Source organism: Hipposideros armiger, unplaced genomic scaffold (assembly GCF_001890085.2).
Source record: "Hipposideros armiger isolate ML-2016 unplaced genomic scaffold, ASM189008v1 scaffold_173, whole genome shotgun sequence".
Taxonomy (NCBI): Eukaryota; Metazoa; Chordata; class Mammalia; order Chiroptera; family Hipposideridae; genus Hipposideros; species Hipposideros armiger.
In genome coordinates this window covers 260,786-288,390 of record NW_017731523.1, presented here as the reverse complement: position 1 = coordinate 288,390, position 27,605 = coordinate 260,786, and the positions used below count along the sequence as shown (strand labels likewise).

Genomic DNA, 27,605 nt, shown 5'->3' with positions numbered 1-27,605 from the left:
AAGAATTTCTTGTTTAACCTCATTTCAGCAGGAAGTCCAACTGAGTCACTTTCTCTGAACATTTCAAAAATTAGAGGGCAAGGAGTATGTTTCTTAGACATCCACTCTATGTGAAAAACAGACTGCGTGTTATCTTAGCCCAAGAATGCAAGTGTGTTTGTGGGTGAATCACCCCACCCACTCCTCAGGAGAGGGAAATGGCCGAGACCGCCTCCCATTAGAGAAGTGGCTCCGCCCATTTAATTGCCCAACCATTCTCTCTTCCCGGTTCTAAAATACAAATGCTATAGTTTACTTTCTTTAGTTTTATTATTAACATGGATGAGATTTTGTGTTTTGTAAATGTTTTACAAAACATGTTATGCTTATTTTTAAAATATTTATAATTTTTAAGTCCTTCAACGGCCCATTCTGTGAGTTGTCAAGACAACTTGTATTCATTTAGATTAAAGATTTGAGAGACCATGTTCATTTTTAAACTTAGCAAGATTAATTGGCCAGAAGTTAATCAAAGTCTATTCCATTAGTGTCTTGATATGACTAACGGTCTCCATAAAACTTACATTCAGGATTACCTAAATGGAAAAAAAAATCATTTAGAAAGGAAAGCTAATACTTTTTAACCCTTTTCTGAAAACCTTTCATTTGCTGATAAATGATGAGAAATCAAGGATAAAAAAATGTTTTATGATTTTAAGATTTCATCAAGTATTAAATTTAACATTCAGTCTTTTGTGGCATATTTTTAATGTGAAAGATTTTTAAAAGGTGCCTCTAGCAGCTAGTTTTTGTGAATTTGTATGAAATTGGCAGTGACTGAAAGAATAATGCTGAAACCAATACATTTTTATAGGTTTTTGATTATGTTGATTAAAATGTATAGAATAGCGATGTCATTTAAAAGTTCAGCATAGCAATGTGAATGTACTTGATACTACTGACCTGTACACTTTAAAATGACTAAGATGGTAAATTTGATGGTATGTGTATTTTACACATAATTGTTTCTAAAAAGAAAAAAAATGCTCAGAGGTACAGATAAGTAAGTGTATGTGAGGCAAGAATATAGCATCCGTAGAACTAAGGGGATTTGGGTTAAGCTCCAGTGCTATGCATACGTAAATATAAATACCTGTAGCCTCTTAGTTACAGAGTTTTAAGGTGCATCACACGTAGCCTTCACTAATCATTAACACATTTTTTAATTCTGTTCAAAGAAGAATTGATAAAGGAACCTCAGGAAATCTGGCTAGAGAAATGCACAAAAGTCTTTGTGCTGCTTAGTGAATTAACACACAAGTAAATAAATAAGCCAAGGAGATTTGTGGCAAAGGTGTCTGGAGACTACCCGGACCAAAATAAAAAACTGTTGGAAAGCATGGTCTTCTTTAAGAAATGATAATGATGTGATTGTAAATATATGCAGTGCTTAAAGTAAGAGCTAAGTGAGGGTAAGGAAATAGTATGTTTGGTTATTACTTCCCTTGGAGAAGAAGAAAAAAATAATGAAAAACAGTACAACTTATTCATTACAACTTATTCATAAATATAGCTATTATTAAATATATAATATGAAGTATTATATAAATGTAGCTACTATCCAGGAAGCAGTTTTTTTAAAGATAGGAGAATTCATACCTCCTTGGAAAACTTCACCCTCTACTCTCCACTTCAAATGCAGCATAAATTATACCAAGGGGATAAACAACTGAGGAAACAACTTGCAGTTAAGAATTGGTAGCTAGAGCCGGCCGAGTGGCGCGTTGGTTAAGAGCTGGCTTGGGACGCCAGCTCTGAGCAGCAAGGCCCCGGTTCGGATCCCACATGAGGGCCAGTGATGCTGTGCCCTCTACAGCTAAGATGGTGAACAACAGCTCGACCTGGAGCTGGGCTGCCGAGAGTTGCCGGTGGAGGCATAGGCTGCAGCCCCTGCTGCAGTGGGTTGCCATAGCTACTGTGTGTGGCCGGCAGCCAGCGTGAGCGGCCAAGAGCCACTGTGAGCAGCTGTCCAGTGGCCAGCAACTGATGCTGACTCATTTGGGAAGAGCGCAATGATAATACCAACATGGGCCAGTGAAGCGACGTCCCCTTCCCCCGATTCCCCATCACTGTTCCCCTCCCCCAATTCCCCAATAAAATCTTTAAAAAGAAAAAAAAGAATTAGCTAACTGGCATTATAATACTCAAAAGGCACCATTATTATTTGGAATAGATATATGTTTGCATGTATATTCATATACATTTACAAGTGCAAATTGAAACAAAATGTGATAAGAATAAAGAGAACAAAAGTATCAAAAGAATGGGAAATCTTGTTTTGTTATTTTCAAGACTAGCAAAATTTTAACTGAATAAATGTAATCGATTTTATTAGTACTGTTTGCACATTTATTTCAAAATTACGACATTCCTTTTATCTTTAAATTCAATAAAGATCATGTCTTTAAAAGATGCCTTGATGTTTTTAAAACTGTCTGCCTGATTGCCCCATTATTGATTAACTGCATGAAATGAATTAATACACGTTAAGTATTTAACTCTTTAACTAGCAAATATATTTTGACCACCTAGCAAATATATTATGTCCCACACTGTTCTAGGCACTGGAGATAAATAGTGATTATTCAAGTCCTTGCCTTCCTGGAGATTACAATCTATTAGAGTGGCAAACATTAAGTAAACAAGTACAAATACAACCTCCCAATAATGAGATCGGGAAGACAATTGTATGAGGTCGGACAATTAAGTTCGTGAACTTGTTGCAATGATGTTGCTAACCTTTTTTGATATCAGAGGGATTATTCATTATGAATTTGTACCAACTAGACAAACAGTTAACCAAGTTAACTATTTGAAAGTGCTGAAAAGGCTGCATCAAAAAATTAGATGACCTGAACTTTTCGCCAACAATTCATGTCTCTTGCATCAGGATAATGCACCAACTCACATGGCACTGTCTGTGAGGGAGTTTTTAGCCAGTAAACAAATAACTGAATTGGAACACCCTCCCTACTCACCTGATCTGTCCTCCAATGACTTCTTTCTTTACCAGAAGATAAAGGAAATATTGAAAGGACATTTTGATGACATTAAGGACATCAAGGGTAATATGACAGCTCTGAAGGCTATTCCAGAAAAAGAGTTCCAAAATTGCTTTGAAGGGTGGACTAGGCACTGGCATCGGTGCATAGTTTCCCAAGGGGAGTACTTCGAAGGTGACCATAGTGATATTCAGCAATGAGGTATGTAGCGCTTTTTCTAGAATGAGTTCGTGAACTTAATTGTCAGACCTTCATGTACATACAGGTTTGAGCTTGGGGTATGTATTTGCAACTCATCAGCTCCTAGATGGCATTTGAAGCCATGGGGTTAGTTGAATTCACCTACATCAGCGGTTCTCACCCACAGGTGATTTCCCACCCCGGGTACATTTGACAATGTCTGGATATGATTTTGATTGGCACAGCTTAGGGGGTTAGTGTGCAGGTGCTACTCACATCGAGTAGGAAAAGGACAGGGATGCTGCTAAACAGCCTACAATGCACAGGACAGCCTCCACAGCAAAAACTGCTCTGGCACAAAATTTCAATAGTGACAAGGCTGAGAAACTCTGACCGAGAGACTAAGTGAAAAAGAGAGGAGACTGAGGACCGAGCCCCGGAACCCCCACCACTGATACCCAGAAGAGATGGAAAGGAGCAGTGAGAGAGAAAGATGGTGGAGCATGTAGATGTCCCAGAAGCCAAATGAGCGTTTCAAAGAGGAATGGGCACCTGTGCCAAATGCTACTTAGTGACTGAATTAGATAAGGACTAGGAACCAACCATTAAATTTAACAACATGGAAGCCTTTGTGGTCTTGACAGGAAGGAAGTAATAATCAGCTCAGAGTCTCAGAAAGTACGTTAACTAGGCAAGTATAGTAGGGTGGTCCCAGAGGTTGGTCAAGGTCAATTTCAAGTGACCCTACTCAGCACCAACCTTTTCTTCTTGCAGCCATCGTCAGCTGCCTGAATGCAGGTAGAGAGAGGCAGGGTTGGGTTTATTCAGAGTTGGGGTTCTACCAGGTGAGTGCAACAGATGAGCAAAGTTGCAGATGAGGTATGCTCTAGAGTGACAAGTGGCAATGAGCCTTAGGCTCCTCACTGGGTAAGGAAGTGTGAATACAAGAAGTGTACCCCCAGTGAAAACTGGAGATCCTGATGGGGTGAAGGTACTTCTGAAGTGGATGTGCTTAAGAAAGTGAGGTGCAAAATAGGAGTGGTGGTAGAGTGTGATATGCTTGAAACTGAGCTTTAGGCCGTCATATGGGAAATGACCGTAGATGTTTTTTCAAATCTAAGGATGCCCCTTTGAGTGAGCAGCTGAGGTGGTAGGAACAGAAAAGGGGAGATGAGAAAGCCAAGAAAATGAAATACATGAGCAGGTTCACCGCTCGCTGATCATTTGTGTACTTTTCCTGCAATCCCTCCAAGCTAATGGCATTTGATATTTTTAGAACTGCAGTCACCTGCCTCTTTCACATTTTTTTTCCTTTATCCATCCAGTTTTTGGTTTCCATGGTGAGAATTTTGTTTTTGTTTACCTGCTTTCCTGCATATTTGTTGTTAACTGTATTAGACATTTTCTTTCTTAATTATCTCTTAGTTTTTTCATCAACCATCTCTATTCTTACATTTATTTCCAAAGATACCCTGTTTCTGAGTTGGCCAGCCCAACCAAAGGTTCATTCCTCTATCTTTTAATAAGAAAAAGAGCTACACTAACAATTTTCAGGCATACATCTTTCTTTAAACAAGCTGCTGTGATTTCGTTTTCTTTTGTTGTTGTTTTAGTTCGTTTTTAGAAAAAGCACATGAGACTGTGTAGTGTAGCTCAGGCTCTGGATTCACGTGACCGACCCCTCCCCGCCCCGCTGCCCAGCCCAGGTGTCTTCGTCTTTGAAATGGGGGTGATACTACCTAGCTCACAGATTTGTCATGAGAATTAAATGAAGTAATGTACTAAAGTGCTTTGCAAGTGTCTGAGTGTAGGGCAAGCCACATGTTTTGCCAGTAAAGTTTTATTGGAACACAGCCACCCACATGCATTTAGTGTTGTCTGTGGCTACTTCCACGATACAGCAGCAGAGTTGAGTAGTTGCCATAGAAACTATATGGCCGAGGGCCGGCCGAGTGGCACAAGGGTTAAGAACTGGCTTGGGAGGCCAGAGGGCCCCGGTTCGGATCCCACATATGAGGGCCAGTGACACTGCCCTCCACAGCTAAGATGCTGAACAACAGCTCAACCTGGAGCTGGGCTGCCGTGAGTCGCCGGCGATGGCGTAGGCTGCAGCCCCTGTGGCAGTGGGTTGCCATGGGCTACCGTGTGTAGCCAGCAGCCAGCGTGAGCGGCCAGCAGCCGCAGTGAGCGGCCGTCCAGAAGCCGGCGACTGATCTGCCTCGCCCGGGAAGAGCGCAATGATGGTGCCAACTTGGGCCAGTGAAGCAACGTCCTCCACAGCTAGACTGAAGAACAAAAGGACAGCAACTTGTCTGTTCCCCTTCCCCCAATTCCCCAATAAAAATCTTTAAAAAAAAAAAAAAAGAAACTATATGGCCGAAAAAGCCTAAAATTACTCCTACCTGGCCCTGTAAGAAAAAGTTTGCCAACCCCAGATTCAGAACATAAAATCATACTAAATTAAGTTTCACCTTCTTAAAAAATTTCCTACCACAGATTTCACTTACTCCATTTAGTCTTTTATCCCCAGTGTCTTACTACTAAGAACTCAGTACATCATGTGTGTTTGTTGTTGATATTGTTTCAGAATACCCCCTTCACCTTCAAATACATTTTTGGAAACTTATTACACCAGTACTTAGTAAACGTTTCTGAAATGTCATCCAACCTCTCAGACTCAGCCCGGCAATGATGAGAAATTTTCCCACACATATATTTTCTGCCATCAAAATAATGACTAACAAATTAAGCCTTAACTTAAGTTCTGTCGTTACTGTGACATTTGTGGAGAGGGAGGGAAGAAAGGGCAGCCTTCCGTTTGGCATCGGTAACTTGCCACTCTTTTTAACTGGGTAAAAAGCATCTTGACTTCACTGCTGTCACCCAAAAGCTTTCTGCATTAAACTTGTTGCTCTCTAATTGGAGGGAACCTGGATGCTATAATGTTGCTATTTTCGTTTCAGATAGTGAGGCCCAAGTTTTCAGCTATTCTAGCATAGATATTTCCCCAAGGCAAAATAACAGGTTTGCATTGTCTCAGCTGGGGAAAATGCAAACACACACACACACACACACACACACACACACACACACACACTCAGGACCCATGGGACTTCAGTCAGATGTGGAGCACAGTCACCACTTTAGCCTGCACAGACCTCTTAAGCACCATTACCACGTGGTCTGAGGCAGGAGCTGAGCTGACAGCCCTGTCACCTGCATATCAGCGCCTGATTACTTACTCAGTTTGGCACTTGTTTTTGGCAGCGGTGTCAGTGTCTAGCCACAGAGCTGCCATAGTGTGGGGCAAAGGATTTCAGGGTTGTCTTTTTGTCCTAGGGAAAAAAATTGTGCGATTCAGAGAACTTAATTGATAGCTGAGCTTCTCGATACTGAGAGGCATGACCAAGAGTAAAAAAGGATACAATATTATAAATAATTCAGCAGGTCGGAAGGTTACAGACATTGAGTATCATCATTAACTTTTCAGTCTGGAAAGGCCCTTTCATGTCACCTAGTCCCCCTCTTTCTTTTAACAACTATGAAAACTAAGAAACAGAGGTCAGCTGACTTCATTGATTCACAAGAAGCCACAAAAGTACTTAGCAGCAAAGCCAGGTCTCTTAATTCACTCCAGCCGTTTCTGCTTCCTCGCATTCTGGACTGGAGATAAGGCTCACGATGGCGATCAGAATGTCCTTTCACCTTGACATCATAGCTTGCACACTTATTTTCTTTGTTGAAAATCTAAATAACCGTGTTCAATAATTATTACTTAGCCAACTCCTTCTGTTTTTGTATTTCTGAAATGCTTAGGGTCCAAGGGACAGGATTTGGCAGCTGTTATAAATGTTATATGTGTAGATTTTTACATCTTACTTCATACCAGAGGATCATGCCAACGTTTTAAAAAATAAAATCCAACCAGTTAACTTGATGTTTTCTCTCCAGCAGCATCAGTGCAGTTCCTCATTAGATTAGCATGTGTCAAAATGAACCCCTTCAAAAATGCTGCTGCTGTAAAGTATTAAACCAGAATTTTTTAGATATTAACTAGTATTAATAGAGTTGGGTTCTTGCATTGTTGCTTGAAGAAGTGTTAAAGATACCCTGACATGGCTAAAATGTGCGTCACTGAGTAAATAAGCAAAAGTTCTAAAGTTTGAGATGATTCATGCAGCTGGATGCTGAGTTTTGTGTTTTTTCCCCAGGCTTCCAAGTTACTGAGAATCAGCTGGGTTCCCCCTCCCCAGGTCTTAGATTTGAGGCAATCCGTGTGCTTTTTATCTTAACATATTCATTATCCTATTTAAAGTTGCCATATGAAAAAGTACTGAAGAGCTAAAAGGTCTTCCCCCTTCTGCCAACTAGTTAGTCTGTATCGAATTTCCATCCATAAAGCAGTTAACAAATTAAACATATGTTCTGTTACTTTCTTTCCTCATTTTAACAGGAGAAAAAAAAAAACGTGGACAAGGCCTTGAAAAATAGTTCAATGGAGAGGTTTTCGACTGCTTGTGATTCCACTCTTGTCATTGTTTTCCTCTCTGCCACCTTTTTGATCATGTTTGTCTTTTAAAAGACAAAAGCAGCTTACTCGTAGCCTTTGTTCTGCATTCATCAGCCATCCCATGGTCATCGTGTGAAGTCATACAGAGTAATGATGCTGGGTGAAACATTCTTTGGGGAAGTTTTTTGGTTTTGTTCTTTTGTTTTAAGAGTGTAGTTTAATCATAACCATCAGAGTGTAGTTGAATCATAATCATAGTTAAAATACCATTCCCAGTTTCTTCCTTGACAATTTGGAAAAGGAATCCCTTCATGGTGTAGGATTGTAATAATGCAGGGAGGCAGTTTTTTCCTGTGAGTTTCCGAAAGGATAGGGATCATTTGCTCTGGCATTTTCTACTGCGTCCCTGGAGCCTTCAGAGCACAAGTAATCTAGGTAGCCAGCTTTGGGGGTAGCTGTAAATTTTAACAAAACTCCTGTCCAAAAATGACTGTCATTTCCTTTCAGTTTCTTAAAATATATTGCACTTTTCTGTAATCTTAAAGAGAAGCACTTCAACAACATTTAAATTTATCCTCATCTCCTGAGATATATATGATTTTCGCCTTTGTATGGCGAGACCCTACAACCCTGAAAATTTGGAGTTTTATGGTCTCATTTAAATTTTTTGTTTCTTTTTGCGTCTTGTGTTTGGTAGAATAGTTACCTTAACAGTCTATGTTTCTAGTTTCAATTTTCATTTCTATTCCACTGTGCACTGGAAACTGGTAACCCAGTTGGATAGAGCTTTGATTAGATAGAAGTAAGTACACTGAGTTAAGGTCCTTAAAGGTTTTTCTATAAACCTAACATCAACAACATCACTTTTTTTTTTTTGGCTGCTCAGAGGCCTTAACTCACTGCCAACAATTGTTCTTGGCTATCGTCATGGGCTGCTTAACAACAGGTATTTGTATCATTATGAGAAATGGGTCATTAGGTGATTTTGTCATTGTGTGAACATCATAGAATGCACTTACACAAACCTAGATGGTCTAGCCTACTACACACCTAGGCTACATGGTACAGCCTCTTACTCCTAGGCTACGAGCCTGTACAGCATGTTACTGTACAAACCAACACAAGATTAAATCGAGCACAAGAGAAAATGATGCAATCAAGAGACACAGTAAACATGAGATTGTTGAAACTGCTGGTGGTGTAACACAGCATACCATTCTATAGCAAACTTGTTTTTATAAGTAGAAAGTGTACACTCTAAAATAATAAAAAAGTGTAGTATAGTATAGTATATACATAAACAAGTAACAGTTATTTATTATCAAGTATGTACTGTACATAATTGTAAGAGCATTAACTTTTATACAACTGGCAGCGTAGTAGGTTTGTTACACCAACATCACCACAAACACGTGAGTAATGCATTGCCATAGGAAGTTAACGATGGCTACAGTGTCACTAGGAATTTGTCAACTCCATTATAATCTTAATATAATCTACTGTCATCTATGTGGTCCATTGTTGACCCAAATGTCATTGTTATGTGGCTCATGACTGTATTCCAGAGAGATCAGAAATTATCAATTACTATGCAGTCTGAATTTTGTTGGTGCACGAATGAATTTTAAAAATAGAGAGTGAATGAATGTAGCTCATTTTTATTTTTACTTTCCAGTCTTTAAAAATTGCGTGTCTTTCTTACGAAGAGTCAGATGTCATTTATATTTTTAAGATTCATTCAGAATGATAAATCGGATACAATTGTGAGGTTAATTATTTCAGTGTTTGAAGACAGACCAGTGCTTTTTATGTCATCTGAGGTTTTAAGACCTCCTCTGAAAAACTACCGGTTGGCAAGACCTGTGCTGTGCCATCACAAATTAAGTCATTGTCATTGTACTTGACATCCTTGCCCGACTTCCTGTTTTAAAATAAAAGGACACCCGGGATTGACATTTACCTGAATTCTTCGTGCCCTTTCTTTCTCCTTTTCTGTCATTTTCCCAAAGGAAAATATTATAAAAATTGAAGTTTGGGGAGAAATTATCTAACATTAATCAAATATTGTCTATTTAGTCTATATGTCAATCAGATGAATCCTGATTTTCTTTCCCCCCAGGAGTTGAAATTTTAACCTCTGTTACATGTTTGATCTTTAGAACAACTCTTCTTAGAGAACAAATTGCCTGAGCATCAGAGAGAGAGAGAGAGAGAGAGAAGAAAAGAGTGAAATTTTACATCAGTATCTTAAAATGTTGCTTGACCATGGGGTATTCATTCTAAATGGTATTATGAACAGTAAAACCCTGATCGTTTCCTGGATTAGACCTATTAGAGTTATTTAGATAACACACTTTGAATTACTTCCTCTCAGGAAACACTGAGACTGGAAATGTTAACCAGGCACGCATACCAGAGCACTTAGAGCACATTGTTTCTTTTGCCATTAAAAAAAAATAGAAAAAGGAAAGAAATTATGCAAATAAATCACATCTGTAGAAACCAGAGGAGACTGGCTCAGCTGCCAAAGGAGGAGCGTTTATTTATGAGAGTCCTCATCTGTGTCACTGACAGTGACCACAAGACTGGTTGGTCTGTTAGTCTCATCATTTGTGCAGCACTAATTGCTAAACATTAATGATGACACCAGAATGGGGAGCATGGAGATTACAGATTACACTCACAGGTGTTATGCATTTTTATATATGGGAGCAGGAACAACTTCCTTAAGAAGCACACAGATGCACGAAAATGTCGACAAGGCATTTACCCAGAGAGCGACATTTAGTGAAGATAATGTTGATCTGTCGAATCTGTGCACATACTGTCTGATTTGTGCCTCAGAAGCGGTGTGGACACTCTCTTTCAGCTCATGTGTTATAAAGTCCTTACTAGACCTATAATTTGTTCATCCTGGAAGGAGTATGTTTATAAAGGTAAGTTAGGGAAAATATAGTACGTATCGATTTCAAGAGCTAGAAAGAAACATGTACTTCATCTTTGAGAAGCACTGTTGGCTCTCTGTATGGTAACTGGAAGTAGTTTGTTGTACGAGAGTGAATGTGTGTGTGTGTATTTCTCAAATCTCATGAGAGCCCTGTCTCAACATCGCTGTCTCCATCCTGATCCAAATGGATGAGCTGCCAAGTTTTTTACAGAGTTTCTAATAAAAAGGAAGAAGAGCAGTGCAGCTGAGCATTTTGGAGACCTGTCCATCCTAAAACCGTGTATTTTGAATCACTTCCGTATGTTCACTTCCTTTGAGGTATAACTGTAATATTTCAGGCCCTATTTTCACATTAAGTTTTATTCTGGGATAACACATTCAATAAAAACTTGAGCAATTCACACAGAAGAAAGGATCGTTCTCAGAAATAGTGATTTGGACTTGAAAACATCCATGGTTGGAAATAGAAACCAACATAAAAATACAGAGATATGGAAGGCATTGGGAGACAGAATTGTTAGAATTAAGATGTTCTTATTGTTAATAAAATAACATTTTTGTTATTAATAAAACAATGTTTTTATTGTTGATAATAACGGTCTCTGTTTAGTGAGAGCTATCATATGCCAAGCACTGTGGGAAGTTGTTTGCATACATTGATTTAGCCTGCAAAGTGGATGGTGGCATTCCCTGCTTCTAGATGAGGAAAGGGAGGCTCTACAAAGTAAAACATTTTGTGCAAGGTCACCTAACAATAAAGGCAAGATTCAAACTCCGCTTGTACTTTAGTTACTAGTATCGTACTATTAATAGTATTGTAGCAATAGTATTGTACCAAGTAATTTCCAAAGGCCAGAGTTCTTTCCGTGTACCTATACCAGGAGTCAGCAAACTTTTTCTGTAAAGGGACCAAGAGTAAGTATTTTAGAGTTTGCGAGCCATGTAGTCACTGTTGCAGCTACTCGACGCTATCATTATCGAGGGAAAGCAGCCATAGACTCGGCATAAATGGATAGGCATCGCCGTGTCCTTTCTTTACAAAGTGAGGTGGTGGTCTTGATTGGGACTGTGGCCCGTGGTTTGCCGACCTCTGATCCTATGTTGTTGTAAACTTAATTAGATGCTAACTGAAAGGAAAAGCCTTAGGGATAAACCAAAAGTTTGAATTATAGCAAATGAACTCTTGGTGACAAAAGTCAAGAGAATAAAATCATTGAAACCTTGAAGCTGCAGGTTCTATAGGAAAAGAAAGTCAGCCCCCATAGATGCCAAGTATTGTCATTTATAAATTATTTATTAGCTTTAAAACAAAACCTAATGTATATTCTTGAGAACTGTCAAAACCATTAAAAAACAAGGAAAGAAATTCACAAATCAAAGGACTGGATGCCAAGTGGTATCCTGGTTTGATCCTGGAACAGAAAAAGGATATCAGTGGAAAAATTAATGAAATCCAAATAAAGCTTGTAGCTGAGTTAACAGTATGGTATAAATGTTAATTTCTTACTTTTAATAACATACCATGGCTACATAAGATATTAACAGGAGAAGCTAGGTGAAGAGTAAACAAGAATTCTGTTACTACCTTGGCAACTTTTCTGCAAATCTGAAATTACTCCAAATAAAATAATTAATCAATCCATTAATTAATTAATTAATTAACTAATTAATTAATTAATTAGTTAATATTCCTAAACTTAACTTCATTGTGGAAGCTTAGGATCCATGTGAGGGCAAGGCGCATATTGAGTCTGAAAGTGAGCACAGTTAGGTTGAGGTGTTGTTAAAAAAAATTTTTTTTTTTTTAAATACAATAGTAACACTTAACCTGAGTTACCTAAAATGGACTTTCAACGTTAGGAGCCTGAATTGCCATTAAAGCAATATTGTGCTGCTGTTTATATACTGATAATGCCTCCTACAGAGAAATTCCCTTCAATATAGAGACAGCAGAGCTGCTTGTTTTTTATAGCACTAATGTTAATCAACAGTTTGCTTGTTCCAAAGGTTAAAATTATGCAGAGATGACCGAGAATAGTGGGTAAGAAATTATTTACAACGATTGTTAGTTTTCTAAACACATACTGATGATTACTAGTCAGTAAGCAAAATTAACATTACCCGTTGCTTTACCCAGATGCCTTTTTAGTAACATAAAAGAAAAAGTCAGCCTTAGGCCTAATGTAAGCCTGATATTAAATTCTAATAAAGATAACAATAGAACTGTGGACTAACATCACCTGCGAGTAAGACACGGAAATCATAGCTCACCTATTATCAAAGAGAATCATGCAATATAGTTTTAAGTGTACCATGATCATGTAGAGATTATTTCCAGCATATAGGGTTGTTTTAATATTTGGGGATCTATTATAGTATGAAATCAGTACATCAAGATTAAAAATAAATATATGACCATCTTATTGGATACAGACACACCATTTGATTAAAAAAAAAATCCACTGATTGCATCAGATAAAATCACCTAAGAATACCAAGAGAAGCAGCTGGAAGAAACAATTGCAGTAAGATTACTGGACTTACAGAATAGCAGCAAACCATATTCAACAACTCTTAATACAAATGAACAGTAGTGTTCAGGGATTCACAATGAAAGCAAACTCAGATACCAATAAGGGAAATAAAAAATCTGAATAAATAAATGATGAGAATTACCATGTGCCTGTTTAGAAATGCTAATCATAGGAGGCCACGTCTTGCCAAAAGCACTGCAGGTGTACTTCTAATAACAATACCAATGCAGACCACGGACAAAATGATTCTGCAGTTGATCTGGAAAAATAGACAAAAATATTGAAAGTTTTCCTATTGTCATGTTTTAATTGTTTATTCTGAAATAATTTTGATCTTAAAGAATTATTGCAAGAATAATATAAGATCACCCAAACACTCTAGCCAGATTCACCAACTTTTAACATTTTGCCATATTTTGTAATCATCCTCCACCCCAACATATACATTTATATACATATATAACTTACTTATACTTTTCTGAATCATTGGAGAGTGAATTGCATATGGCTTTTACCCCTTAATACATCATTGCATATTTCCTAAGGATAAGGATATTTTCTTAAGTCAACATAGAACATTCAGGAAAGCTAGCAGTCATGTTATTATTTTTAGTTACAATCTACATTCCAAATTTGCCAATTGTCCCAATAGCATATTTCATGGCATTTTTTTCTTCCAGTACAGAATCCATTCCAGGATCATGTATTACAATTTACTTTTCCTTTCTCTTTATTTCACTTTAATCTTTTGAACAGCTCTTCAGCCTTTCTTTGTCTTTCATCACATGAATGTTTTTCAAGAATACACACTGGGTGTTTTGTAGAATGTCTCTCAAAGTGGAATGTTCCATCTGAGCGTCTCAGGTGGTCACACCCAGAGGCACACGACATGGATATGTATGCCTCTTGGGTGATGTTAAATGTGATCACTGAGTCAAAATGTCCAGTTCCTCTACTCTATAGTTAATTTTTTTCCCCTTGCAATTAATAATCATTCTGGGGGAAGACACTTTAAGACCATGCACATAACCTACTCCTTATTCAAACTTCTCCTACAGCTTTAGCATTCATTGATGATTCTAGTAGATAATCTGATAAAAGCGAACTAGCGCTTTAAGAAAACTGATCCAGAAACTGGAAGGTCTGTGGATGGAGCTGGGCTTCCTGTTACTCTCTAGTCCTGACTTCCTGTTAAACTTTATGGTTCTAACATCCTGCAGAGGGGTGGGGATATATGTAAAGGCCATCTTGGAAGAGGGGTATCTTTTTGCATGTGGGTGGCTGGCCAGAGATGTCCATTCTCACACTACTGTGGTGGTTTTTCCTTTTTTCTTTTCCCGAATAAACCCTCCTTTTGGTGGACAATCTAAAAGGGTTATTTTGTCCAGTCGGCAAAACTTGACTATAATAGTTGCAAAATTATGAGTTTCTAACACTACCACTTTTCTGCATTTGTCAGCTTTTCCTCTGTTATTTTCATTTATCTCTTTGTTAATATGGACTTAGACATTTCCTGTTTTATTTAATAGATTATAATTCATTACAGTCGTTATTTATTGTGATGCTCAAATTGTCCCAGTATTGGCCAGTGGGGGCTGATTCAGGTTGGCTCTTGTGTCCTTTTGACATGTTCCCATTATCTTTGAGCATTTCTTTACTTTCTGGCACCATAAAATGTTCCAAGCTCATTTTTCTTGCCTTAGCCCTGGAATCAGTTATTTCTCCAAAGAGCCCTAGTTCCTTTTAGTGAAAGCCTTTACTTCTAGTCCCTTGAAAAGAACAAAGCTAAGAAATATATATATGCATGTGTACATATAGTTTCTTTAAATTATGAGTTAATGTTGATACCTCCAATTTCAATCCAACCCCATGGAGTTCTTTCTTGCCTTTCCCAGTGCCACACTTCTATCTCCCCTTCCACAGTGAGAACTCTGGCTCCCAAAATATCAACGCATTTACTCATTTGTTCATTCCTGCAATACACATAAAGTTGTTTCAGAGTCTCTGTATACCCATACCCCAGTGCAAAACAGATCTAAAAAGAACATAATATTTGTTGGTCTTTTCTTCCCTACAGGCAACATATAATCAAAGAAAGTGTTACAAAGTTACTTAGATTATTTCTCTGTCTCAGTGTGTTTAGTTTATCCATTTGAAATATGGTTGGATTCATCTGTTTTCATTTGCATTCAGCTTTAAGGTTTGGTGATTTTTTTTTAATTCTTACTCACATAATTTTATTTTTTGAATGTGTAGAGCATCAACATACTTCCTGAAAGTCAAAACTCCCTCCCGTGTGCCTTCCACCAAGTCCCTCCTTCCCCTGCCTCCTGTAACTAACCACTTTCATTGTTTCCTCGCTTATTTTTCTCATGTTCCTTTTTTTAATAAAAATAAGCAGAAAGTATAGTTTTTTTTCTTCTTTCAAAAAAAAAAAAAAAAAAGCTTTGTATAAACTTTTATGCACTTTGCCCTTTTTTTTTTTAACTTACCAATAAATCCTGGAAGTCATTTCATATAAATTTATCAAACTCATCATTCTCATTCTTTTTTGCATAGTACCATTTTAGGTGTGTACCATAGTTTATTTAATTGGTCTTCTATGTTTGGGCATTTAAATCAGTTCCAGTATTTTGCAAATACAAATAGTGCTACAATGAATAAACTTGTCCATCTGTAGTTTCATACCATTGGAGGAATGTCTTCAGGGTAAATTCCTAGAAGTAGGATTGCTGAGTGGAGATTTAAAGGCATGCATGGATAGTTTGGTTAGATGTTGCCAAATTACCCGCCACAAGCCTTGTACCATTTTGCATTTCTACCAGCTATGAACAAGAGTGCCTCTTTCCCCATTGTCTTATCAACTGAGCACAATATTGAGCTTTTGAATGTTTATGAATGTTCTAGGTAAGAAATGATATCTCAGTATAATTTCAATTTACATGTCTCTTATTCTAAGAGAAATTGAACATCTTTTCATACATTTGAAGTCCATTGTTCATCTTTTAGTAAATTGGTTTTTCATGACTTCTGCCTGTTTTTCTAGAGGATTTTTGGTCATTTTTTTTTAATTAAAATTTATTGGGGTGACAATGGTTAGTAAAATTACATAGGTTTCGAGTGTACAATTCTGTAATCATCTGTATATCACATTGTGTGTTCACCACCCAGAGTCAGTTCTCCTTCCATCACCATATGTTTGACCCCATTTACCCTCTTCCACCACCCGCTTCCCCCCTTAACATCTGGTAACCACTAAACTATTGTCTGTGTCTATGAGTTTTTGTTTCTTTGTCTGTCTTGTTCCTTTGTTGTTTTCAGTTTTATATCCCACGTATCAGTGAAATCATATGGTTCTCGACTTTTTCTGTCTGACTTAATTCGTTTAGCATAATAATCTCAAGATCCATCCATGTTTTGGCAAATGGCACTATTTCATCTTTTCTTATGGCAGAGTAGTATTCCATTGTGTATATATACCACATCTTCTTTATCCAGTCATCTATCAACGGAATCTGAAAACTTATCCGTAAAGATATACAAAACCTTGGATTGCAAGTAACTTGGTTTGTTAGTGTTCCGCAAGATGAGCAAACATCTCTCAAGACAGGACAGGTGAGCCCTGTCTTGCAATACGAGTAGTTTGTTTCCGGAACGAATTATGCTCACAAACCAAGATATTACTACTGTATTTGCCCTGATGTTTATTGTTGCTTTATTTACGGTGGCCAAGACATGGATTTTTGGTCATTTTTAAAAAGCTGCTTTACCTGTGGCATATATGGCATATATTTTCTCTCAGTGACTTTGCTTCTCTTGTCTCTTTCCACCCAAAAACTTTTTGAGTGAGAATGACCACAAGTGAGGGCTTTTGTTATCAGATTCAAAAATGTAAGTTAAAGTTATATAAATTAAAACAGTATAGTTATTATGGGAAAATAGGCTTAAAGGCCATTTGGATAAAATTGCCCCAAAATAGATATAAATATATGTATACATTTGAGTGTGTGTGCTTTATAAATTTAGTATATGATAAAAGTGGCACTTCAAATCAATGATGAAGGGGATGGTTATTCAGGAAGTATACTGGACACTCAGTTAACTGTTTAAAAAACTAAAGTTAGATCCCTGCCTTAACCCACCAAAAAAAAATATTTGGTTGGATAAGTTAAGTGGTTAATAAACAAAACTATCAAAATACTAGAAGAAAATGTTGGTTAATTATATCAGCATTTCTCAATCTCAGCACTATTAAACTTTGGACTGGGTAATTTTTGTTGTGGAGGTTGTCAGTGCATTATAGCATGTTTAACAGCATCCCTTGTCTCTTCCCACTAGATGTAAGTAGCACCCTCCCAGTCATGGCAATCCAAAATGTCTTCAGACATTGTCAAATGTTTTCAGGTTGTAGGGTTATGGTAAAATCTCCCCTCGTTCAGAACCACTGATCTACAGCATCTCAACTAATAGATGCATAATATTCAAGAGTGAAATTACAAAGAAAAAATTTGAAAATGTTTGCTACATAGAAGAAAAAAATTTCAGTTTCTTAAGCAGCTATAAAATTGAAATTCAAGCAACAAATTGAAAAACACGTAACATAAATGATATTTATATTACATAAAAAGTAATCAATTAGATGACCATCCCAATAGAAAAATGAGTGGACACAAATAGACAATTCACAAAGAAAGAGATCTAAATGGCCAGATATATAAATACCAAAAAATACTCAGCATATTAATAATCCAAAATATTCAAATAAAAAATGAATAAATAAATACAGGATGCATGCTTTACCTTTAATATTAGTAAACATTCGACTTATTCAGTGTAAGGGGAGAAGGTAATTCCATAAAATGGAAGACGTATAAATAAGAATACCATTGGTGAAGCATAATTAGACCTTTCAAATGTATCTATAGCTTTGTCCATGCACTTCTACTTCTGGTTCTTGATCCTAAGGAAATAATTGTACTGTAAAAATATTTATTGTGGTACTATTTATAATTGCTACACATTGAGAAAACGCATCTGTCTAGCAATAAGATATTGGTCAAATAAATTAAGGCATATCCATATATAATGGCATATATTAGGTCAGTGTTACAATTGATGGTGTATACATATACATGGGAAAATGAATAAATTATAGTGGCAAACTCAGTAACTGTGTGTGTGTGTATGTATTTATGCCTGAGATAGATTGATACATCTCATTTTTTCTTTCTATTTACATTAAATTGTTAGATTATCTTTAGTGGTAAGATATATAGAATTTGTTCATTTTTATATCTGTGTTTTCTAACATTTCTTCCAATGAACATGAATAATTGTCTAATGAAATAGAAGAACAGGGAGAAATGTAATCCTCTGTCCCAATTCCAACTTTAGAAAATTTGCTAAAATGTTAATAGTTAAAAAAAAATAGAATTTTCTACAGTGGTATTCATGAAAGCAGTTTTTGTAACTGAAAAAGCTTTGATGATAATATTAATGTTCCAAAATAATTATCCATATAAGCTACTCCACATAGGAAAAGAAACTGAAAGAACTAGTAACCATAGCTATCTCTGAATTAGGCCCATGGTGTTATTTTTCTGTGTGTTTTTCCTAATTCCCAAATTTTTACTAATTTCTCTTCTCTTCAGAACAAAATATATTTTTAAAAGTCTAAACTGTCACCTTCTTATTGTGAGCCACATAAATGTTATTTTTAAAACGGAGTGGCTAAATTTAGCATTAAACAAAACCACGTTATCCTTTGCGTGTGCACCTGTGTGGCTTACCAGCAAGTTCTCTCCTTCTTTATTTGCATAGACTAAAGGGAACTGACCAAAGATTTGCTTTATCCTATCGTAGGTGGCTTCGGGTGAGTGCAATGAAGACACCGAAGTTTACAACATCACCCTGTGTACTGGGGATGAACTCACTCTAATGGGGCAGGCAGAAATCCTTTACGCAAAGACTTTCAAGGAAAAGTCACGACTCAACACCATCTTCAAGAAGATTGGGAAGCTCAATTCCATCAGCAAGCTGGGGAAAGGCAAAATGCCCTGCCTCATTTGCATGAATCACCGGACCAACGAAAGCATCAGCCTGCCCTTCCAGTGCAAGGGCAGATTTAGCACCCGAAGCCCCCTGGAGCTGCAGATGCAGGAGGGCGAACACACCATCCGGAACATTGTGGAGAAAACCAGGCTTCCTGTGAATGTGACCGTGCCCAGCCCCCCACCCAGGAACCCCTACGACCTCCACTTCATCCGCGAGGGGCACCGCTACAAGTTCGTGAACATCCAGACCAAGACCGTGGTAGTTTGCTGTGTGCTGCGGAATAACAAGATCCTCCCCATGCACTTCCCTTTGCACTTGACTGTCCCCAAGTTTAGCCTCCCGGAACACCTGGTGAAGGGGGAGGTATGGCCCGAAACCCTGGTCCATCACTGGCTGGGTATCTGCCAAGAGCAGTTTGATATCGACGAGTATTCGCGGGCTGTCCGGGACGTGAGAACCGACTGGAATGAGGACTGCAAGAGCCCCAAAAAGGGCCGGTGCTCTGGCCACAACCATGTGCCCAACTCCCTGAGCTATGCTCGCGATGAGCTCACCCAGTCTTTCCACCGGCTCTCGGTCTGTGTGTATGGTAACAATCTCCATGGCAACAGCGAGGTGAACCTCCATGGCTGCAGGGACCTAGGGGGAGAGTGGGCCCCCTTTCCTCATGACATCCTGCCCTATCAGGACTCGGGGGATAGTGGGAGTGACTACCTTTTCCCAGAAGCTAATGAAGAGTCAGCGGGCCTCCCAGGGAAGTCGGAACTTCCTTATGAAGAGCTGTGGCTGGAGGAAAGCAATCCCAGCCATCAGCCCCTCACCCGCTCCCTCAGCGAGAAGAGCAGATGTGACCAGTTTAGAGGTTCTGTCCGGTCCAAATGTGCAACGTCTCCTCTTCCCGTCTCCGGAACTCTGGGAGCAGCAATGAAGTCTTCAGAGATTGCCCTACCTCCACCTCCAGTGCCTCCCAAATCTGAAGCTGTAAGTCATTTCTGTTTTTTAATGATACACCAGTCAGTCCTTCTGTGTCTCTGCTCAGTCATTCGCTCATCTTTTTTCTTTCCTAAAGAAAGGATAGCTCCCGCAATCGAAGATTATCAGAATGAGCAAATTTGCTTAATGGGAGTGAAATATAAAGGCTTGCTAGATTATTTGTACCAGTTAGGGGTTAGAGTTTTACTCTATGTTTGATGAGAAACTTGGAGAGTTTTTAGTAGGAGGGGTTTGAACATGACTTGCACTGCTGCCTAGACAACAGATAACAGGAAGGAGAGAGCTAAAGCCCCGAGACGAGAAAAGAGGCGATTACACCACCAGAGGCAGGAAATGATAGTCCCCCGAACCACAGCAGTCGGTAGCAGTGGGTGGCGGGGAGAAATGAGCTGCTTTGGGACATGTTTTAGAGGTAGACCCGACCGTATTTACTGATCCATTGCGTATGGGTAGTGAAGGGAAGAGAGAAATCAAGGACAACTCGATTTTTAGCCTGAGCAAGAGAGTGGATATTAGTGCCATTTACAGTGATGGGGAAGACTGACGGAGGAGTCGGTTTATTTGGGGGAGGAGGGATCAAGAGACATCAGCGTCATTTTTAACTATTTCCTATATCCCTGAAGCTTCGTGAGATCAAAGCATAGTTGGTGTGCACACACACATACACACACACGCACACCCTTGAGCATAACCAGGTGCCAGGGTGATTGTTTAATCCCTTAAACATAACTCATTCAAAGCTTGAGGGGGCTTCTATCAAATCTCAATGTAAAAAAGTCAGTGCAGGAGAAAAGACAGGGCCCTCTCTTTTGACCATGATCTTTGACTGACAGGGACTCTGAACCTTTGCTGTTCATTTTGATCATTGGCTTTCATTATATCCAAAGGGAGAAAGCACTAGAGGTGTTGGGTGTACTTCTATTCATTGATTTATTTGACAGTCTCTATTGCAATGGTTTTCTTTTTTTCTATCTCTAGCAGAATCCTTTAAGAAATAAAAGCATATTAAACACAATAAAGAAGAATTAAAAGCACAGATTGGGAGCAGGGGGTCTCCAGGTGCCCCTGTTCACTCTCTGCCCCCAGCCAGCTGGTCTCAGGACCTCTCTGGAACCTTGGGGCTGTGCAGAACCCAGTTTCAAAACCATGGAATTCCTTAGTGGGTGAGATGCTAGAAATACGACCATCAATAAGCTCTGGACTCGAGTACTTTTCAGTTTTATAGGGAGGGGAATAGATGGAAAGAGACGACTATCCTACAAGTTAACACGTGATCAACAATAGAAGAGAGAAGTACATAGATAATGTGTGTGGGAATTCAGAGGAGAAAGAAACTTCTAGTTGGGTAATGAATGAGAGAAGCCTTCGTAGACATTTTGACATTTTACATGAGGTGAGAGAATATGCATGAAATCAGAGAGATGAGAAAGAAAAGCATTCCAGAGGAGTGTGAGCAAAGGTGTGGAAACTAGGACAGGTGAGGAAAAACAGGAAGTTCTGGTGGGCCAGTGGAATAGGGTTGAATAGGGTGCATGCAGTGCACTGGTGGCTGAAAGGCTAGAGCCAGGTCATGGACAGCCCTGAACACAAGGCAGCACTGTGTGCCAGGCTTCACACTTAGCTGTCCATGCAGAGCCCTCATTGCTGCCGTTTCATGAGAGAGGACCCATCTCTGATGTTCCAGGTCGTAAGAACTCCCCAGAAACTTCAGATCTGGACTTTCCCCTGCTGCTTGCAGGATCTCCCAGGGACTTAAGGCACAAGCGCAGAGATCCCTACATCCAGTAGGGGTTGTGGAATATTTGGGGGAAGTCTTGGTGGGGTTAGAGTCCTTGGTCTTTTTATTCATGTCAGAGGATGTTTGCCCAAAAAACAGGTGAATAAATAAAGGGGACATTCTTCCTGGCAGGTACTTGAGGCAATTTTAGGTGTGTCTCCACTCATCTCTATATTTTATGTTACTTGAACCTGGAAGCCCTGATCTTCAATAGGAATGTGTCCACATGAGCTGTTCCTACCTGGAACATAGTGGGGACTCATGTTTGTTGACTGACTGATTGACTCATTCATGGTGATCACACCCAGTCATTTGTGTAACCAAGTGTAGAGGGAGGAAACCAGCCCTTGTTTTTTTCTGTGGCTCATCAGATGAGTAAGAACATAAATATTGAGGACCTATCTTGACCTTGGTACTGAAAGAAAAATGATAGTTCTGAAACGAAAAGCAAATCTTATAGGAGAAAAGATTTTGGCCACCAGGTCTAAGATGTCAAATCTTACAACGTAAGAGAATCTTTTCAGAGCATGCCCAGTATTTATAGAATGCTATAATTATAAAGATGTTTTTATAAACACCTGAAATCACTTAATTTACTTTAAAACATTAGGCATTTGAAATGAAGTCATGTTTTTCATGGGTTCTGTGACCATGAAATGAATTTTCCATCGTTAGGATGTGTGTGGGGTCCAAAGGACGTCATAATTGTTAGATGTGGCTTCAGCTTGTAATTTTCAAAAGGGAACTTTAATGGGGCATAAATTCAAGTGCTTCCACAGAATTAAATAAGAGTTCTTTGGATAGTGTCAGTGGAGTGAGTCTTGGAAGAGAGACATGTCATGTGTCTAACGGCCATTCCGCCCAATAATTAAAGATGGTAATAAACTTTCAAGTGAGGCCATTTTCAAGTGAGATAGCATCAGGGAAGGTGACAACTCCCACCTGTTCTTTATTTTTTTTTTTTAATTGGGAAATTGGGGGATGAGAACAGCGCTGGGGAATTAGGGGAAGGGGAACAGACAACTTGCTGTCGTTTTGTTCTTCAGTCTAGTTGTGGAGGACGTTGCTTCACTGGCCCAAGTTGGCACCATCATTGCACTCTTCCCGGGCGAGGCAGATCAGTCGCCGGCTTCTGGACGGCTGCTCATGGCAGCTGCTGGCCGCTCACGCTGGCTGCTGGCTACACACGGTAGCCCATGGTAACCCACTGCAGCAGGGGCTGCAGACTACCTACGCCGTTGCCGGCGACTCATGGCAGCCCAGCTCCAGGTTGAGCTGTTGTTCAGCATCTTAGCTGTAGAGGGCAGTGTCACTGGGCCCTCATATGTGGGATCTGAACCGGGGCCCTCTGGCATCCCAAGCCAGCTCTTAACCAATGCGGCACTCGGCCGGCCCCCACTCGTTCTTTAGGACTAGAAAGTGCTGAAACAATGGAACAGAGTCAAAGAAAGCATGTCTTTCACAGTAAGGGAAGCAGAGCTAGTAATTGGCGGCGAATGAAGTGTTTTGCTGCAGTCTGTGACCCAGTCAAGAACTAGAGGTCCAGTGGAGCCGCTGTGGTGTATGTCAGCCTGTTCATGTCCCCCTGACCCTGCTCTTCACGCCCTGCGTCAGTGTCCTGAGTTATAACATACATTTGTGCTCTCTTTCTCCAGCAAAGGTTGATGGTCTTTGTTTCTGTCTGTAAAAGTGAGAAGAAATCTCTCCCCGTCAACGATAACGCTCACTGCGCTTCCTTCCGCGTTGTGCTGCCGTTCTGGCGTCATCTGAGTTCCGCTGTCAGCGCTTTCCTACCCGTATCCTAGGGTGAAAAACTAGATTGTGGGGCCAAACAAAATCTTCAGAGGTTTAGCCCTCTTAATATACTTTGTACTTGATGTGGCTATTTAGATTTATGCTGGAGTCCTCATGTGTCTTTTGTAAAGATTGTCTAATATGGTTAAAAAAACAAAAACTGCCACTTACCTCTCCACAACATGAAAGCCTATTCCCTTCCTAATGGGAATGTCCCAGGGAAAAGTAAACAGCTCCTGGTTCCAGGCACAGAAGGGAAGCAGCCACTTGTACCCCTCAGAATTGTCTCAGGTGAGCCCAGGCTGAGGGAGCATGCCCCCAGCTCACTGAATGGGGACATTCTCACGTTTTTAAATTCTGGAAAGTGCCCTCCGATCAGAATGACCTGACAGTCCCTCTTCAGTGTATTATTCTTATTGTTTCATACATTTAGTCTAAACGCATCCTCTGTTTTGTAACATTGTGGGTCTCTATCCATGTAATCTCAATTTTCTGGGGTATTGGGTATTATGTCTAAAATATTTACCCAGATACATTCTATGCATGACAATCAAGAGCAGTCCTTTCCCCCCACTTCCCCCCTTTAGAAGATGCCATTTTGGAGCACAGTGGTGGGAAGACTTTATATTCCTTGGAATTCTATAAACAGAATGTTTGACTTACAGACTTCTCTGGTCTATGCAGTGAATTACAAATTATTATCAAAACTACAGGATCACAACTCCTCTAATTCCATGTATGCAGCAGTATCTGACTGGGAACCCCAGAACCCAGAGATTCATATCCTTTACCTTCTTCAATAATAGACAAAAGTGCATTCATTCTTGGCTAGTTGTTGACATTACAGCAATTCCCGAAATTCATGAAAGGAAAATCATAAAAGGAGCTCTAGGCTGTGAACCCCTGGTTTAAACCAAGTTTTACTGCAATACTGAAGAAGAATTTGTTAACCTTTGTGATAGACGGGGATGCCCCCATGGTCTATGAGAATTGAGTTATGAGATGGATTAGTGGCCTATATTCATTGTCATAAGGCTGAAAATCCATTGTAAATAAAGTTCCTGTAACAGAATATACTGTGTTGTTGGTGTTTGAAGAAAATAAGAGTTAAAGGGTAAATTTCATGCCACATTGACTGGACCTAGTCCAGTAAGTGCTTGGAAAAAATGACCGAGCTATAGAGAAGTAAGTCAGAGTGTCTGACTCTGCCTCAGACAGGCTGAACAGTTGATGAGAAAATGGAAGGAAATACCAAGCATCCTGGGAGTCTTCATGTCTCCTCTTAGAGGAATTGAACTAGAAGCAGAGAGAGAAGTGATCAGCCATACTGCATGATAGTTAGAGGTACGTAGCATGGCATCTAAGAACCACTTGTGGATTTGAATCCTCTCTCTGCTGCTTAGTAGCTTCAAACCTTGGGCAAAATAGTTAACCTCCCTGAGTCATTTCCTGCGGGGATAATGACTTCTTCATTGCATTATTGTATGGTACAAAGTACTTAGCACTTTTCCCTGGCACTCGGTAAGCATTCAATAAATAGTAGCAGTAACTGAATATGGGATGTTTTCTGATTTAGGGTCAGATAGAAAATGATTTGGGGGGAAGCTTTTTCCTCTGTCCTTTCTTAAGGATATAAGACCTCTCCAAAGAGTCATGGAGGCTGATGGGGCCGGGTACATCTACCTCCACAGCCAGACCAGGCAGGGGCCAGTCGTGTGATTGTTTCCTTTCACGGGGTCTCTAAGATATTACAAAGGTATTACAAAAACCTAATTGGGTTTAAAAACAACAAAACATTCTTTTCATCTGACTTCTTGATAAGCTAGGTGTTGTATTATAGTTACCTATCTGTGGAGCCAAATTTGTAATCAGCATAAACCAAGAAAAAAAGAGCCATAGAAATGCTCGGCATCCTGCAGACCTCAGTAACATGAAATACTTTAATGGGGGAATTGGAGTTTTGAAGAACTAGAGTGCCTATGAAAAAGCTACATGTGGCTTTAAGGCTACAAACACGTGTCTAGAAACTGAAATTCCCAGGCATACACCTATATAGAAATATTAAAGCTGAGACGCTGCCTGAGCTAATTCTGTTCCTCAGGCATGGCTGGGCTAGGCCATGGTCAACCAGATGTCACAGCCCTCATGTGACTACCCAAGGTGAAAAAAAAGAGAGGGGGAAAAAGCTATAAAAATGTTTGTTTATAAATTGAGAAAAGTGGCTATGAAAATTTATTCTACTCTGAATTTTTATTTTATTTTGTCTTCAGGCTTTTAACTCCTTTCAAATATTAATATTAGAAAAGGCAGTAAGGGACAGATTTTCTTAAATAAACCTGACATGTTAATATTCAAGTTTTGGTACTAAAAATATTAATCTGGAAGTGATTATTTACTTTTCAAAATAATTGCTCTACAAAAGGCTTCACTCAGGATTCTACTAATTAATGAGGTCTCCTAAGGCATTTGACATTTAATTAATTTGAATTACAACTTTTGAGGAGTACCGTATAAGCAAGCCTTATTTATACCTGCGTTCCCACTTGTTAATTGAAATAAGGTCTAAATTATTATTGTGTTTTGGTAATTTTGAAACTAATTGCCTTCACTTTCATGTAGGTTATTTGTTTTTAAATGAAACCTTCTAGGCCAATAAATTTTTTCTCCTGTGTCCATTAAAAGTCTCAAAGATGAGACCATTCAAGTAATTATAATATTCTATGGGATAGTTCTTGTTTCAGATCTGCACTCTGAAAAAAAAATCTGCACTTTCAGATACCATTTGCATAAAGTCATGTTAATAGGAAGGTTATATATCATTTAAGTATGCCTATCATGTATTATATGCCTTGCTCAGAAAAGGTCTTTATTCTCTGCCCCAATGGCGTATTCTTTCTTCTGCATCCATAGAAGCACCCTAGAATTTAAACAAGTATTCTTTTCAGAGCCACTTGCCCTTCTGCCTCCCAGTGAGCGGCCCCTGCACCCCCCTGCCTCCCTCCCCTGAGGCTTGGAGATTGGCGGCGTTTCAGACACAGGTCTGTCTTAGGTCCTTATGATCAATGTAGAAAACTGGAACAAGAAACGTATGCACCTGACAATCAGGATTTTGACTGTAAATCACACCTACCTTGTGCCATTAATCAAATAGAGGCGCATTTATTGCCATTTTGTCATTATAAAACTTTCATTTCTGTTTGGCCTAAAATACCCCTGATGGGTATATGACAGGGTTATGAACTCTTTGTATAAAAGCCTCTTTATAAATAAGATTTCTTAAGGCTGTAATGATTTTGGTATCTGGGAGAGGGAGTGTGGGAAGAGATGCAAAATACAGGGCAGAGGGCATACAGCAAAGGCAGTTACAAAGTTCAAGGAAGCATGGTTACAAAACGCCATTCTTTGGATTGCTGACCTTATCCTGAAGTTGACTTTTTAGAGAAGAAAACTCATAGTAAAGGTGAGTCCAATTTTAGACCAAACTCCTCTCTACTATGTATGTTTTCTGAGGCATTGTCCCATAGAAACAAAATGATCCTTATCCCGCCTAAGTATGCCAAAATCTCTTTAGTGACTGCCCACAGTTATTAAAGCCAGGAGATGTTTACCCACAGGCATTTGGTGGTAGATTTTAGACTACAGACAAGGAAGTGTGTAGCTTTGTCAACACGTATCTCAGTTCCCTTGCCTTTTATTTAAAAGCTGAGTAACCACTGCTTTGAAATTGATTTTTTTTCCCCAAAACAGTTAAGCAAAGAACATGTCATCGTAAGTG

The 27,605-nt window shown here is 39.2% G+C and overlaps 1 protein-coding gene across 5 annotated transcripts in view; it reads left to right on the top strand.

Annotated features, from left to right (window-relative positions):
• GAREM1 (GRB2 associated regulator of MAPK1 subtype 1) overlaps positions 1–27,605 on the top strand; it is a 195,018-nt gene that overhangs the window by 153,890 nt on the left and 13,523 nt on the right. For all 5 annotated transcript variants that reach the window (XM_019652118.1, XM_019652117.1, XM_019652119.1 and 2 more), the window contains one exon: positions 19,075–20,247. In XM_019652118.1, the coding sequence (XP_019507663.1) occupies positions 19,075–20,247 (1,173 nt within the window). The remainder of the gene's footprint in view (positions 1–19,074; positions 20,248–27,605) is intronic.